The sequence below is a fragment of the Hylobates moloch genome, unplaced genomic scaffold (assembly GCF_009828535.3).
Source record: "Hylobates moloch isolate HMO894 unplaced genomic scaffold, HMol_V3 SCAFFOLD_10, whole genome shotgun sequence".
Taxonomy (NCBI): domain Eukaryota; kingdom Metazoa; phylum Chordata; class Mammalia; order Primates; family Hylobatidae; genus Hylobates; species Hylobates moloch.
In genome coordinates this window covers 104,840,383-104,856,789 of record NW_026652285.1, presented here as the reverse complement: position 1 = coordinate 104,856,789, position 16,407 = coordinate 104,840,383, and the positions used below count along the sequence as shown (strand labels likewise).

At 45.2% G+C, this 16,407-nt stretch overlaps 1 protein-coding gene across 7 annotated transcripts in view; it reads left to right on the top strand.

Annotated features, from left to right (window-relative positions):
* The window catches only part of DDX31 (DEAD-box helicase 31), a 96,831-nt gene that overhangs the window by 45,684 nt on the left and 34,740 nt on the right, over positions 1-16,407 (top strand). For 3 of the 7 annotated variants that reach the window (XR_004249993.2, XM_058444915.1, XM_032165486.2), the window contains 2 exons: positions 6,140-6,251; positions 12,335-12,503. Coding sequence is in view for 5 of the 7 variants with exons in the window: in XM_058444915.1 (XP_058300898.1) it covers positions 6,140-6,251; positions 12,335-12,503 (281 nt within the window). In the remaining 2 variants the exon portion in view is untranslated. Of the gene's footprint in view, positions 1-6,139; positions 6,252-12,334; positions 12,504-16,407 lie in introns of those variants that run through there. The other 4 variants (XM_032165488.2, XM_032165487.2, XM_058444916.1 and 1 more) reach the window with 4 other exon arrangements.

Below are 16,407 nucleotides of genomic sequence, written 5' to 3'. Positions count from 1 at the left end.
CATATGCGTTAGTCATTCTGGGATTTGAAGTCTTAACTTCAAAGCGCATATATTTAACTGTATACCAATATGCCTTTATTAGTATTAACTAAACTAAGATAATTGAATCTTTTTTTAAATAAGGAAATGTTAGTCATTTTTAGAGGTGAAATTTGATCAACCACAGCAAAGATCCCTGTGAACAATAAAAGCTATTAAAGACTCCATTGGTCATCAGGTTACTTTAAGCAAGTCAGTACTTCATGTAAGACTCATAAGCCTCTGGACCACCCTTTATTAAGTTTGTTGTTTAGGGGTGTTGACCTGTGACCAGACAGATCTTCATTGGTCTTGGCACACTTCCGTTCTTTTGGAACTATCATAAATTCTAGTTAAGGGGCTTTTTGGTTTCTTTCTTTTTTTTTTTTTGAGACGGAATCTCGCTCTGTCGCCCATGCTGGAGTGCAGTGGCGCGATCTTGGCTCACTGCAACCCCCGCCTCCCGGGTTCAAGTGATTCTCCTGCCTCAGCCTCTTAAGCAGCTGGGATTACAGGCACATGCTACCATGCCCAGCTAATTTTTTTGTATTTTTAGTAGGGACGGGGTTTCACCATGTTGGTCAGGCTGGTCTCAAACTCCTGACCTCGTGATTCACCCGCCTTGGCCTCCCAAAGTGCTGGGATTACAGGTGTGAGCCACCATAGCCGGCCTTTTGGTTTCTTTTTTAATGTTCCCCCAGATACTTCATTATGGCTCCAGGGCAGCTCTGTGGGATCAGCAGGGAGCAGATGGGGAGCTGTTGGAGGAGGCAGTGTAGCGAAGTGGCTAAGAGCATGGCCTTAGGGTCATGTTCCTCATCTGTCACCAGTGTGTGACCTTGGGCAGGGACTGGACCTCTCTAAGCCTTAGTTTCTTTTCGGAGAGGCAGTGTAGCAGAGTGGCTAAGAGCACGCCTCAGGGTCACGTTCCTCATCTGTTACCAGCGTGTGACTGGACCTTTCTTTTTTTTTTTTGAGATGGAGTCTTGCTCTGTCGCCAGGCTGGAGTACAGTGGCATGATCTTGGCTCACTACAACCTCTGCCTCCCAGGTTCAAGCAATTCTCCTGCCTCAGCCTCCCAAGTAGCTGAGAATACAGGCGCATGCCACCATTCCCACCTAATTTTCGTATTTTTAGTAGAGACAGGGTTTCACTATGTTGGCCAGGATGGTCTCAATCTCTTGACTTTGTGATCCGCCCACCTCGGCCTCCCAAAGTGCTGGGATTACAGTCATGAGCCACTGCACCCGGCCAGGACTGGACCTTTTTAAGCCTCAGTTTCTTCGCATGTAAAGTTGAGATAAAATAGTGTTCTTCTAAGGATGTCAGAGGAATGTGTGCGAAATAGTCCTGGAGTCCCAAGTATAAAGCATAGGACCAAAGGGCTTTTTTTTTTTTTTTTTTTTTGAGATGGAGTCTCGCTGTGTCTCCCAGGCTGGAATGCAGTGGCGTGATCTCAGCTTATTGCAACCTCCACCTCCTGGGTTCAAGCGATTCTCCTGCCTCAGCCTCCCAAGTAGCTGGATTACAGACACATACCACCACGCCCGCCTAACTTTTGTATTTTTAGTAGAGATGGGGTTTCACCATGTTGGCCAGGCTGGCCTCAAACTCCTGACCTCAGGTGATCTGCCCATCTTGGCCTCCCAAAGTGCTGGGATTACAAGCATGAGTCACCGCACCTGGCCCAAAGGGCATTTTTTATTATTACTGTAACTATCAGGATTATTTGTAGTCATACAAGTTAGTCGCAGATGTGGAATTAAAGCCCAGACTCAGGGACATGAATCCCAGTGCCCTTTTTTGCTGTATCATGATAAGTGGAACATTAGCATCTGCCAGCTCTCCAGAAATAAGAGCAAGTAGCACAATTACAAAATGAGATGGTAGGTTTGATCAAACTTAGTCTCAGTTATGCTCTTTCTGGGCCTGGCATTGGTGTCAGTCTTTATCCCCGAGTGCAGATCATTTCTCTCCAGGGAGTTGATTGTTGTGTGTCTGCACAATGCAGGGAAGCTGTAGAAGGGCAGGAAGCCTCTCCTGAAGGACACATCCCCAAAGAAGGAGTGGAGCAGCTGCATCTCCCTCCACTCTTTCAGCAACAAGCTACAGTCATTTTTTTTGGTAACATCTGTCCTTCTGTGGCCTTGCAGCATAAATTCTTCTCCTTAAGCCTTTTCCCTGGCTTGAGGCCAGCCTCAAGGACTTGCTGAGACTTGAGGAGCAGTTCTAACTTCATGAGTAAGAGCCAGGTCCCAGAGTCAGACAGATATGAGTTTGAGTTTGAATCTTTGCTTCCCAGCTGTTAGCTCTGCAATCTCAGGCAGATTATCCTCTTCCCCAGTCTCAGTTTTCCCATCTGTAAAACATACAGTTGCCGTGAGATTTAAATAAAACGAGGCATAAAGTGCCCTGTAGAGTTCCAGACCTCATAAATTCTTAGGTCAAGAAACTCAGTCTCATGATCTCAGCCCCAGCTCCTACCTTGATAGATAGTAGTGAATGCTTGGATATTTTTAAGGTTTGGTGATTTTTTTTTTTTTTTTTTTTTTTTTTTTTTAGAAAAGCTGAGCAAGTTTGGGTTTTCATGATATAACTGGTTAACTTAAAAAGCTAAATTAACCATCCTACGTTGTAGGTGTCATGTTGGTAAAGACCTGGCTTGCTGAGCCAAGTTTAACTTGAATTCAGAGGAAAAAGAAAAACTAAACTAAATTGACTGTGTTACTAATTATCACATAGATATACACAACCTGAGAGAGTATTTTATGTATGATTCATGTCAGTAGTAAGAAGAATAAAGTAGATGCTGGATACAACTTTTAATTCTGTTGTGCATAAGAAATACCACGTGTCTTAATTGCTGCCCTCAATTTGAGCAGTTCTCTAGCATGTGAACTAATGCCAGGCATGTAAATGTGGGTTCAGTAGCTAGGCCTTTCGTTCAGATAGCCAGACACCTCATTACAGTGCCCCTCTCCTTCACCCAGCGCGATTGAAGCCCATGGTAAATGTCCCTTTGGCACATACATTTTTGGGCTTCTGTGAACAGAAAGAAAGCGAGTGAAGCATCTGTAAAATGTATATTTCATATTTAGGTATATAAAATATATATAGCTATGTCTGGGTGTGTGAATGTTCACCTACCTACAAAGAGAATAAATTTGATCTTTCAACTTTACTGGGAAGCACTCAGAAGGTTCTAGGGACCATGGGGGTAAAACTCAGCTTGGCAATAAAGTGATTAAAACAAAACCCTTCCATTTGGCTTAAAAATACCTTGGAAGTTGGCAATATCAAGGTGCAGGCTATCACAAAAACCTGCCACCTTTGCTACTACTTTTTATAATAAAAATAGTCCAGCCTATTTATCTTAGACTCATCTGTTGCTTCTTGATAGGTGTGAAATCTTCATCATCAAAGTATACACACACCCAACCGTGTTTTTCCTACAAGTGTTTTTGTCCTATGAAATATACCTGTAAACTTATCCTAACAAAGGAGCCATTGCTGGCATTGCGAAATCTTAAAATAAGTTTAGAGCCCCCTGCTCATCCTTTCTGATGGCCTGTGTTTTCCAAGATCAGTAGGATATTAAAGACAAAGGTGCATTGTGTGCGGATGGATGGTTGGAAATGTGTTTTTCTAAACTACCCATGGTCCACTAGTTGAAGTTAGCTTCATTAACCAGTACTGACTCTGTGTCTTGGAGGGTGGGAGAGCCAGCCCTGCCAGGTATCCGTGTGCCCTCAGGGGTTTGACCCACTCTCATTATAGGAGCATTTTACCTGTCGGGGGCTGAGATGGTGCTGCACAACTCTGCCCCGCTCTGTCTTCAGTTTAAATTTAGACTGTCCTCCCCAGAAGACAACTGAAAAATACCTCATTCATTCTCAAGAGGGGCAATTTTAAAATAAGGTATTTCTGGAAGCAGGGGTTAGGGAGGAGTAAGATTTTTTTTCCTAAGTATTATATATTTTTTTTTCTGCCATTAACTTTTTCTTATATTTTACTAAAACTGACCTTATCATTTCAAACCTGTGAACCTAGTTCTATCGTGTTTTTTTTCCCTGCGTATTTCGCTTGTATACACACTCACATTATATATATGTAATTTTTTTTTTTTTTTGGTTGGGAAGAAAAGATGCCTCATTTTGAAACCTAAAGGGGGGAATAAGAAAAGCCCTTTGTAATATATTGCCATATTATCACTAAATCCCCTGACAGTTGTGACACAGAAGCAAGTCACCTGTCACTTAAGCTTGAGGTCTCTTTAATTTTCTCCTGGAATTCGCACCAGGCTGTCTTTAATTTGAGGCCTTTATTGGAATTCTGAAACCTCTCTGCCTCCCTGGCTCTCAGATCTATTCTGAGAGCTGTTACAGAATGTATACAATAACCAACAGAGGGATTCGGAGAGGGCTGGAGCTCTGTTTATTTAACACTCTAGAGGGATTTTTGTGCTTATTCGGTCCTGGCTGCCCGGCTTTCAATATCGCTTTGACAACCATTCTGCCCTTCTCATTAATTTTAAACAGTTAAAACACAAGAAAAAGAGGAAAAAGTTTTCATTATTAAAGTGCTTTACTTTTTAATAACAGAGGATTCTGTCCGCCAGGGGAAAGGGCATCCTCGCTAATTTCACATTCATATTAAAAAAAAAAAAACACAGGGAAGGTGACAGTTGCGCTGCTGAGGTGGCTTAACGAAAGGAGGGCAGCAAAAAAAAGTTTGTGTTTCACATCAGTTAAGAGGGTAAAAAAAAAAAAAAAAAAAAAAAAACTTGTTAATGACAATAGCAAATGTCCACTTTGGTAACACAGCTCCTGAGTGACTCTTCTCCTGACATTTTAGCGGATAGAACCCTTAGGGGGACCTTGTATTGTACTGTGAAATCAGCGAGACTGTCATCAACCAAACAGGTAGCAGGAATGATTTGACTAAACTAAAAACATTTTCACGTTGTTAAGTCTCTTAATATAGAGATGCACGTCGATCCAGAGAATGAGGCTTTTTCTTTCTTCCCCTTTGTTCTTCCTCTGTCAGCCTTAAAGGTGAAAGAGAGGCTTGGGGAGTCTTGGTGAGGCCAGATGCAAGCGCTCATACACCATCCTCTACAAGGTTAAGCAGCACGACCTGGTGTCACTCTGGATTTTCCCCGGGGGCTCACACTGGGGTGGCGGGTGGAAGTAGAGGCACCAGCACCACTCGAGTGATCAGTGTTACTTGGCAGATTGGCCTCATTGGGTGGAAGAATCTGTGTTCTCTTGATTTCACATTCAGTAGAAAGCACTCATGTTTGTTTTAAGATATTGGAGATAAAAGCCACTAGTTTTTAGCGGGGATATTTAAAAAGGAAATTTTTTTCCCTGGTACTGTTAAAGGATGAAAAGAAAATAATTGTCTATTTTATTAACATGTTCCATCTGTAGGCTCTTTGCATGCACACAGATGCTACTTCTTACACAGGGGCGATTTGCTGCAAAGATCCAGGCAGTCTTTGAGTGTGGTGTCCTGGAACAGCCCACTCACTCCTTAATAGGTTCCTGGCCACAGTGGCCATGGGCTGGAGGAATAAATCCGAAACACTAGAAGTCTGAACCGCTCTAGGCACTGAGGAAGCCTGCTCTGAAATTCAAGGATAGGGGTAACTTTTTAAGGCAGAATTTTAGGCAGGTCACTGTGGAGTGCTCATGAAGATAAATTGTCAGTGTTCCGCTGATGGGTATAAGGGAAAGGTGAAGATTCCTAGGAGATCCAAGACCCATTTGAAAACAGCTCATGTTCAGTGATGTTTTAAATGTCTGAATTGGACTTGGAAAATTCCAAAGTGTCTCCAGTGGTCTTTGATTTTGAACATGCATGGTAAGAGGTCAGGAAGAAAAGTAAGTGAATAAGTAAACAGGCCTGATCTTCTCTCTCATAAAGCCATCCTCATCTTTACTTGACTTTAACATCTCTATAGCTCCCTTTTTTTCCCTAGTAATATTGAAAGGATTACCCTTGTTGGCCCCTAGGTGGTTACTGTGTGATTTTACTGTTATTAAATCTATTATAAACTGCTTCATTATTCTTGACTTTGACTCTATCTCTCCTTTAATCCTTCCGTCGCCCTCTCAGAAATCCCATGCTGTTGGCCCCCAGGAAATCCGAGAGCGAGCCACAGTCTTGCAGACGGTATTTGAAGATTACGTGCACTCCAGTGAGAGGAGGGTCTCCTGGGCAAAGAAAGGTCAGTCGATTTCCTAGGTGCTTGTGCAGTGGATAGCCCAGCAGAGTGCTCTCCCCCACCTTCACCCACATACCCCCAAACTGGTTGAGAGGCCAACATGGGGGTCCCTGCTCACCAGCCAAAGCCTTCAATCTCCATAATTCTGCAGGGTTTGGAAGCAGGCACAGAAGGCTTTAAAGTGATATTAAATGTTAATTTCATCCTTCCCCATGTTTTGCACAAATGAGGCTTTATCTTAGCTTATATCAGGACTAGAGTTTTGACCCAACAACTTGGATCTTAAGGATCCATTTTCCTCATTCTTTGAAAACCAGATAGAAGACATGTGACACGTTAGTAGAAATAGTTGTAGAGATGGAAATTAGAGATGAAGGCCAGAGCTGGAAATATCAGACCTAAGCAATTCCTATTTGAAGGCACAAAGAAAAATGAGAAAGAACAGTACTGAGGACAAGCCATAGACCACGAACCCAATTCCTAGGAAATTTATAAAAGAGTTAGGTATTGATTTAGTATTCAGACCCTTTGTAGGATAAGTTGGCTCCTGGGATCACCATACATTAGATGTGGACTTCACAGTTCACAATGAGTAATAAGCAGTGCATGGCTGAAGGGGGTTTGTAATCACTAGTACTTTTTATCGTGGGATGTCTTAGCCAGAGACTGACCATGTCTAATGAGACTTACTCCATGCTGGAGGATGCACAGGGTTTTTTTGTTAGTTGCCTGCTATTTTGAGAAGAGTGCCAGGCTGGCTTACCAATATCGGAATACTGTAGCATCCTTTCTTTTTATAAATAGAAATGCTTTAAAAACCATTCATTTGACAAATATTTATCAAATCGGGCACTATTCTGAGTGCTTGGAATGCTGAGAGATCAAAACAAAAATCCTTGCTTTGTGGAGCCAGCATGTTAGTGGGGTGCAGGGGCAGCAGACAGTGCGCATAATAAACATAATAGATTAGTCTGTTTAAAGGTGACAAGAGCTATGGAATAAGTAGAAGGAGATGGGGGAGGTGAAGGGGTGACATAGCAGAGTGCATTTTTAATGGGGTCAGAGTGAGCTTCATTGCGTAGGTGATACTTGAGCAAAAACCTGAAGTGGGATGAGCCCCGTGGCTCTCTAAAGGAAGGGCATTCTGGGCAGTGGGAGCCGGTGCAGAAGAGCTCGAGGAAGGCAGTGTGGACGGAAAGGGGGTGCTGGCCAAGGCAGAATCACGTAGGACTTTGGGTCTTGGTCGGAATGAAGGGGGAGCAGAAGTGTGGTGGGATCTGACTTAGGTTTGAAAGAGATCACCTGGCTGCTGTGTGAGAATAGACTCTAGCAGGGGCAACTGTGAAAGCTGGGAGCCTGGCTGAGGAGCAATTGTGGTCACCAGGAAATATAGATGAAAAAATGGGTTAGTCAGCAAATATTTTCAAGGACCTGTTATATACCTTTAGCACATTATAATTGCAATTATTGGTTGTCGTTAAAAATCAGAGCCACACAAGGTAAAAGATGAAGTCCCAGTAATTGCCACTGTATATATACTGTATATCCTTCTAGACTTTTCTCTAATAATATCCTGTCTTGGCATTTCCCTAAAGGGAATTCAACAATTCCCAAGGGTTTTCCTACCTTGCTACCTCTAGAGGAGTATTGCTCTATGTCTCTCAAGAGGAATAGGGTCTTTGTCACAGTGTAACTTTACAGAGTTTGGACCTTTGATGAAAGTTAGGCAAATTCAGCTGGCTGTGCAGTACGTAACAAGGTGTTGTGCTGCTGAATTCCAGGGCTGGTATCAAAGTTGCAGTGGAAAGAAATAAACCCACACTGTCACCTTCGATTTTGGTGTCAGTGATGCCTCAGATATTTTGGCAAGACTACAGCTCTTTCAAGGTGTCTCGGTCATCTGAGTAGAAGTTACAGTAATTCTTAAAGGATGTGGTTTTGGGTTTTCTCTCACCGTTATTACCATTGAACTTGTTAATACCATGAAACAAGCAGAGTCACTTGTCTTTTGTTTAAGGAATATTGGAACAGGGTCACTTCCCAATGTTTATGTACCATGAAGGAAATAAACGTTTCATGTCTCTTATTGGCTAATCGATTTCCACACCAGATTGATAATGGGCTGGGACAGCACCGCCTCTTACAGAGCTCCGTCACCCCATTTCAGACGTTAAGTCTTGCCACCATTCCTTCTCTCCTGTTTCTTAGGACTAAGTTTTGGAGGCTTGAGAGAGTATATACGTATTTGCCACCCTAAACGTATTGAATTTACAGCATAGGAACAGCCACTGCACCCCATAGGTGGAGACGCTCTTTTGCATTTCAATCTGCATATGCAAATTCTCCACTATTGACTTGCTTCCCTTTTATGCCATTTCAGAACCCACCTCATGAATAATTAACAAAGCAGCTGGCTTTTGCCTTGATGGCAGAAAACTAGTTAGAAACTGGGCCAAGTATGTATTTGTTTTCCTTTTGCATTTTTGGACCCAGTCATTGTTAATAACCAGCATTTAATTGTCAGTTTCCAGAAGCAGTTACCCCTTTTTTCCTCTGTTTTCTTGCATCATTTAGCTAGGGATTCAAGTTGTAAAACGAGTGGTAACATAAGTTTGAATTCCAGACTCCTAAACAAAAATCTTGGAAGCTAGAGTCCTCTGCCTGCAAATGACCATTGCTCCTGTGGCTTAATCCTCTCCATCTTCAGACCAGGAACTCCATGTAGGATTTATGCCTGTTTGGAAGGGATGCTTCTCAAAGTCTAGAAAACCCACACCAGTGATGACAAGTCATTCTTCTCCCCTCAGTGGGGTCAGAGCTAGGCTGGGCACTTTACCAAATGCTTTGTCTTGAAGAGAACAGCAGGGAACCTCCTTTTCCGCCATCCTTGCCATAGTTGTCGCTGTAGGTGTTGGGTGGTCTTGAAGATGCATGTGCCTTTATTCTGTACTGAAGGGTGCTCTTGTGGGAGTGGAGGTGGGGTTGGGAGGAGCAGAGATGATCTTCACCTTCCAGGCTGGAGGTTTGTTTATTTCTGTCTCCTTCATCTTACAAGTCATCATAAGATACCACTAGTTTCTGATCCAAATGTCCAGGAATGAAAAAAGACGATGTGTCCACGTGAGATACTTGAAAATAGATTTGCCCTAATTCAGGCACCTTAAGTAGTTGGCAAGAAATAGGAATCAGTGACTGCAGAGTGCTGAACTCTGGTGGCCTGTAGCTTCATCCGTCACCCCAAATAAATGTCTGCTTTCATTACTTCTCCACTTTCCGATTGTGTGGGTCCCACAGCCCCTGTTCCTTCTGCACATTCTAGACACTGCCAACATGAGCCACTTCCTGCTCCTTGAAAGGTCCTGCAGACAGCTGCTGCAGCATCTGAAATTCCTGCTTCTCTAAATTATCCAGACATGGGAGTCCATGCAAGTATGTGAGGACAACCAACTGTCGCTGTCCCTGGTGAGACAGGAGCCTTGAGGACAAGGAGGTTTAGTAAAAATATGCAGTGTGAAATGCTGCCTGGCCAGTTGTCTGGGGAGAAAACACTTCTTGCCACATCTTGGCAAACTCATTATCCCTGTAAAGCTGTTAGCTGGGCACCTACGTCTCCTGGGACAGATGCTCTCGGTGCTCAGCTCATAGGATTGGTGGAGAGGAGGAGAGGAAGAGAGGTGACCAGGGTGGAAGCCCAGGGGCTCATCTGCTTACACTGAAGAGAGGAAGGAAATGAAGAGACCTAGAGCGGGATTTGGGTAACTGAGGTTTTGAAAGTGCAGGCTCTTGGTTTGGTTTCGGCTTGACTTGGTTTCAGTCTTGTCTTTTTTGAGACCAGAGTGAGTGTTGGGAGTTGGGGAAAGAAAGAGAGGTTGAGGAGATCGACTTGAATCTCCTGGGTCATGTAGCAGTAGAGCCTTTCCCTCTGAGGGCTTGGCTGTGGGGCGCTGTGTCTGGTGGTATCAGTGCCCTCCAAACAGTACAGACCATTTGAAGCGTTAAAGATTTTCCTTGAAAAAGTCCCTAGTTATTAAAAAGGGAAGTAAGCACAGATTTAAGAGTGGGGTGCAGAGGAGTTGCCTTGGTTATTATTGCTCATCGATTGGGAAAAGGAGTTCACTTTACTCAGTAAATAGAGCTTTGATGGATTCCCCAGGATCCTTCCAGGAGCTGATCTGCTAAAATGACACTTTTTATTACTGTTCATAAACGCCAATCTCCAGGTGCTGCTGGGATATTATGTTTAAGCTGTGGGCAAACTTGCCAGTCCAGTGGCTCAACAAGGAGAGTGAGGAAGCGAAGGCTGGCGTTCAGTGCTTGCCTCCATCAGACACCGTTGGCTGGGCTCTGGCTCAGCTGCTGGAAGAGCAGGATTGGAGGTGAAGAGAGCAGTGACAGGGATGGCGGGGAGTGCTTTGCAGGACGTCCCCCTCCTTCCTTGTTGGAATGAGAAGTGGGTGGACACTCGGTTTTCATTTTTACTTCCAGATATTCAAGGGGGAACTCAATCTACGAGAATCTTTCCTCAAGGGAATGCCTAGTTAAGTAGACCAAAGCTCCACCCTCCTGGGAATGAGTCTGGCCCTTTTCTTGGGGAGGAGGGACCTACAACAAGGACCCCCTTTTCTGAATTTAATTTAATTTTCTTTGAAACGGCGTTTTGCTCTTGTCGCCCAGGCTGGAGTGCGGTGGCATGATCTCTGTTAACTCCAACCTCCGCCTCCCAGGTTCAAGTGATTCTCCTGCCTCAGCCTCCCAAGTAGCTGGGATTACAGGCACCTACCACCATGTCTGGCTAATGTTTGCATTTTTAGTAGAGACAGGATTTCACCATATTGGCCAGTCTGGTCTCAAACTCCTGACCTCGGGTGATCTACGTGACTCAGCCTCCCAAAGTGCTAGGATTACAGGCTTAAGCCACCACACCCGGCTGCTTTTCTTCATTTTAAAACAGTACTGAAACTTTCCTGATGGAATGTTTGATGAACGTCCCTAAATTGTTGTCAGTCCTCAAGGGACTATTTTAGAGACTTAGTAAGTTTCTTTCTCCTTTAAAAATTTGTTTCATTCCCTTTTTTACACATTCTTTGAGTAAGAAGCGCTATGTTGGTTAATCCTGGATACTTTTAGAATGAACTTGGTTTTAAAATCCCATGAGGAATGCGGGGTGAGGTGGCTCACGCTTGTAATCCCAAGCATTTTGAGAGGCTGAGGCGGGAGGACCACTTGAGGTCAGGAGTTCAAGACCAGCCTAGGCAACATAGTGAAACCCTGTCTCTCCAAAAATAAAAGTTTAAAAATTAGCCTGTAGTCTGAGGCACGAGGATTACTTGAACGCAGGAGCTTGAGGCTACAGTGAGTTATGATCATGTCACTGCACTCCAGTCTGGACAACATAGTGAGACCCCGTCTCTTTAAAAAATTTTAAATTTGAAAAGTCCCGTGAGTACACAAAAAACAGGTATCAGGGATTGCCTATGGATAAGGGAGCTGGAGGTGGGGCTTGTGGTAAACGGGGCATTGGTGGTAATGTCATTCATTCATAGTAAACATGACAGTCATAACAAAGCCTTTTGAACTTTGTGAATTTTGTAACAGACTAGCACGCATTAACTATTCAAAAGTAAGTAAAATTTAGTTAGGAAAAATGTGTTCATGTAGATGTCTAATGATTTTCTCATTTTCATAAGAAAGCAATGTCCTGTGTTGATCATTTCTTAGTTTCTTCACCCATTCTCTCTTTTCACTCGTTTACACAACAGACATCTACCAAGTGCCTGCCGTGACCAGGTGCTGTGCTGGGCCCCACCCTGTGGGATTGTTAGGAGCTCTGTGGTCAAATCTGATATTTTATCGGGCATATTCAAGTAATAATTGTGGCCCCCTGTATTTTTTTTTCTTTTTGTTGTTTAGGAATTGAAGAAATACACAGGAGTCTAGATTTTAGTTGTTTGTATATGTTGTAATTGTCCTGCTCATGTTTCTTTGCCTGGCAAGATAAAGTACAGAAGATAACCATTGGGCCGGGCACTTTGGAGCTTCGAGACCCCAGTCCTGACAGCTTCCCTCCCCGCTCCCTTTTCTTTCAGCTCTCCAGTCCTTCATCCAAGCCTACGCCACCTACCCTAGGGAGCTGAAGCACATCTTCCACGTCCGATCCCTCCACCTTGGGCATGTGGCAAAGAGCTTCGGACTAAGAGATGCCCCCAGAAATCTTAGTGCCTTGACTAGAAGGAAGAGGAAAGCACACCTGAAAAGGTAAGACGAGCTGAATTCGTCCCGTGACAGGGCTAGAGAGCTCCGTTCACATGAGCACCAGTGAGGTGATGTGCTAGCTGCCATGCTCCCCACAACTCTCTTCTCACTCATACCTGCCCTTCTCCCAATAAACAAGCACTTGGAATGAGAAGAAAGCCACCTCATCTTCAGGGGTGCCTCCTTTTGGGCCCAAATGTGGTGGGGTTCATAGGACTCGCTGTAGTCAGAGCTTCGGTTGTGCTGCGGTCCGCCCTGGAGAGCATGCGAGATGTGTATGACACATTCTGGTGTGTTCTGTGTGACGAGCCCTGGAAGCATACCTTGTTCCAGTGAGATGGAAGGGCTGAGTGCCCCAGCCTCAGATTCCAGGAGCTGCCAAAGCCCAGAACTCTAACACTGGCTTTGGGGTCAGCGCCGGGCTCCTTGCTGCTGAGTTGCACCTCCAGTGGTGAGCACTCATCAAGGCAAGAGCGGTGAGCCCTTCCCCTTTCCTCCCAAAAAGAGCTTGTTCAGGACTTGTCCAGAGGTCCTGGGGAGAGGAAGGAGAGGGAGGGGTATTGCCATGTTCGAGGCTGGGCTCTGAGTCTGTCTTCACAGTGCTGAGATGATTTCCCTCAGCAAGCTACATTTGTAAAAGGCCTTCTTCCTCTCCTCAAAGACATGTTTTTAGTGCCAGCCTCAGCCCCTCACAGGAGCCAGAGCGCTTGCGGCCCTGTGAGCTACTCATGTCAGAACTTTGGGGCGGATGGTCTCATTGTTTATGTGGGAACAGTCCGTCGAACAAATGTTTGGGGCACAGAGACTTTTTTCTCACTTGCCCTGATTTCCAGGTTCAATCCCAGAACATTCTGGACGGTTAGTTTGCATTGTTTATCCTCCCTTTTCCATGTTAATTTACAAACGCCGCAGGCTCCCCCACTGACTCTGGGAATCTGCAGGCAGAACCACTCTGCGCTGCCTGTTCCCGCACAGTGTCCAGCTTGCCCGTTCACCAGGAAGGACCACTCTGTGCTTCCTGTTCCCACATGATGTCTGGCTTCTCCGTTCACTGGGAAGTGTCGATTATTGCATCACTTTTGTCAGGGCCCCGTTTCTCTAGCCTGTCACGGCAAAGACAGAGGGACCACCCAGTGGAGGGAAGTGACCATTGGTCTTGCATTGAAGTTGGATTGAAGTCAGCTCCGTTCTGATGTGAGTTTGGGGCCATACCTTTTCTTAACGTCTCAGAGCCTCGATCTCAGCTACACTAGGGAGAAGAAAATCCATATTTTTGGTTACTTCACAAGATTGTCTTGAGAATCAAAATCAGGTGATTCCTGTAATCCCAGCCCTTTGGGAGGCCCAGGCAGGCAGATTGCTTGAGGCCAGGAGTTAGAGACTAGCCTGGGCAACATAGCGAGACCCTGTCTCTACAGAAAAAAAAAAAGATTAGGTGACTTGTGAATACGCCTTTTGAACCATACAGGGCCCTACAGATGAAGGTCCTTACAAGCCAAAAAGCAGATTCGGGGACATCCAACTTGACCTCTCTGGGGGACTTGGCACTTCCAAGTCTCACTGGAATGGATAGAGTGTTGCCTAATTCTGTTCCCAGTTTTGGCATTTTTAAGATGCTTGATTCTTTTCTGATACTAGTAACTCTCACATAGGACAATGCTCCAGTAATTATTTGAGGAGAAGCAAACAGAAACTGTTGCCATGTGCTGCTGTACTGCAGTGCCTAGATGAGTGTGGACGTGTCCTTTTCTGGTTCCTTCTAGGCCATTTTGAGGTTCAGGGGTACAGAGCAGGGCTGCAGCCCAAAGATGTTTCTGCTCATCCTCTGCTAGAGCCAGGCTGTCCTCCCAGAGGGCCAAGATGCCTCAGCTCTACTTCCAGGCGCTCTTGGCCGTGCCAGGATTCTAGGCTGCAGGGCCCGGGAACTGGGTTCCTGTCTTAGGATCTGCTGTCCCCAGTACTCATGTATGTTAACTTTGATTTGAGTGTGGGATGAAACCATGAGGCCTCCCAGCTAATGACTGAGAGTAGCCTCATCATCAGAAGCCTGATCATTTTGTCACCGTCTCAGCAATGGTGACACTTTGAGAGCAGAGGAAGAGATCTGCCAAATGATTACTGTTAAGAAACACACGTCTGGCCGGGCACGGTGACTCACTCTTGTAATCCCAGCACTTTGGGAGGCCGAGGCAGGTGGATCACGAGGTCAGGAGTTCAAGACCAGCCTGGCCAAGATGGTGAAATCCCATCTCTACCAAAACTACAAAAATCAGCCAGGCGTGGTGACAGGCGCCTGTAATTCCAGCTACTTGGGAGGCTGAGGCAGGAGAATCGCTTGAACCTGGGTGGCGGAGGTTGCAGTGAGCTGAGATCGTGCCACTGCACTCCAGCCTGGGCAACAGAGTGAGACGCTGTCTCGAGGAAAAAAAAAAAACACACACACATCTTTGTTTATTCCTCTTCCTGAAAATAAATGCGATCCCAAGATTTCATAGTTAGCAGATGATCTGCCTTTATGACTGGAGATTTCATTAGCAAGTGTTAATCCAGATAGCAGCTCCTCAGACCGGCCCAGATCCTGGAAAGCAGAGAGGGAAGCCTGTGGGCCGGGGAATTGGAGGCAGCATTGTCCTTACCTTGAGAAGCCGCTGGGGAGAGAGCAGCCCGCCGCCTCCTGCCCCAGCTGACCCTCGCTAGCAGATGGGCACCAAGACCACGATACCCCTGTGAGCAGGGGATTTAACAGGGCTTTATTTAGGGAAGAATGGGCTGATTAGCTGATAAAGAGCATGTAAGATGGTATGGGGCAGCCTTTGATGTCTGGCTGGCGCGGCAGGGAGCTGGGCGGTGAGTGACAGCAGTGTGTCACAGGATTACTCCGCCCGTGACAATGCCGCTCTCTGTTCTTGCCATGTCCCCACTCTGTTCCAGCTACTTTTTCCGTTGTTATGCCCTTCTTTTGAAGGCATTTCTCTTCACACTCCTTAGATCCTCCCCCCCCCCCCCACCCCTGCCTTTCGAGGGCAGACGGGCACTCGAGGATACAGTGGGTACCTTTTTTTATTTGGGGAAATCTTGTCACTCCTGGAGGAGGAATGACTTTGCAGCTAATCTGCACATGGACCGTATAATTGTGGTCAGGGTAAGCGGCAGAGAAAACTTGACAGATTTTCCACACCTCAGTCAGGGTTTGAGCAAATGCCAGTTGCTGCTTTTTGAGGACTGGAAAGAAAAGTCCATTAAACCCCACAAAGTGCTTGAGTTATGCTGTGGCCACAATTACTGTTCTGAGCTGAAACGTCTCCTCTGAAATCCATCTGTCAAGAAAGAGAATGGGTTCCTTATGTTTTGTATGGGTGAATAAAATAATGGCACTAAATTCTCTAAACTATTCTGCATTCCATTTTACGGTGTTTACTGCCTAGAATAATTATATATTATGTGCAAACCTGTGATATCTGCAAACCAAATCCATCAGACTAACAGAAGCCTGTCTCACCTGTCATATGCCAAGCGGGAGCTCAGGCGGGTATTAGAATGGGGACCGGGAGCAGGTTAGTGAGGAGGCTGTTCGGCTGGCCCATGCGATGGGAGAGGGACACTTCGTCTCTTATATTGCCTTTAGTCCTTCACTCAACCACTTTTCAGAAAAGGAAAATAGTTCATGGCCCCAAATGAGATCTTAATAACTAGGTTTCTGTCGACTTTTCCAGTGCTCAGTTCTGAAAGGGAACAGTAAATATCTTCCCCTACACATAGAAATACAGTCACAGTCACAAAAACTCTTCTGACACCTACACGCAAACCTGTCAAAACAGCCCCCACCCCAAACACCGACATAGACATGTACACAGATAGTTGGTGCTATCGGTAAAATATTGAATGGCCCCTTAGCAACATCCGTCAC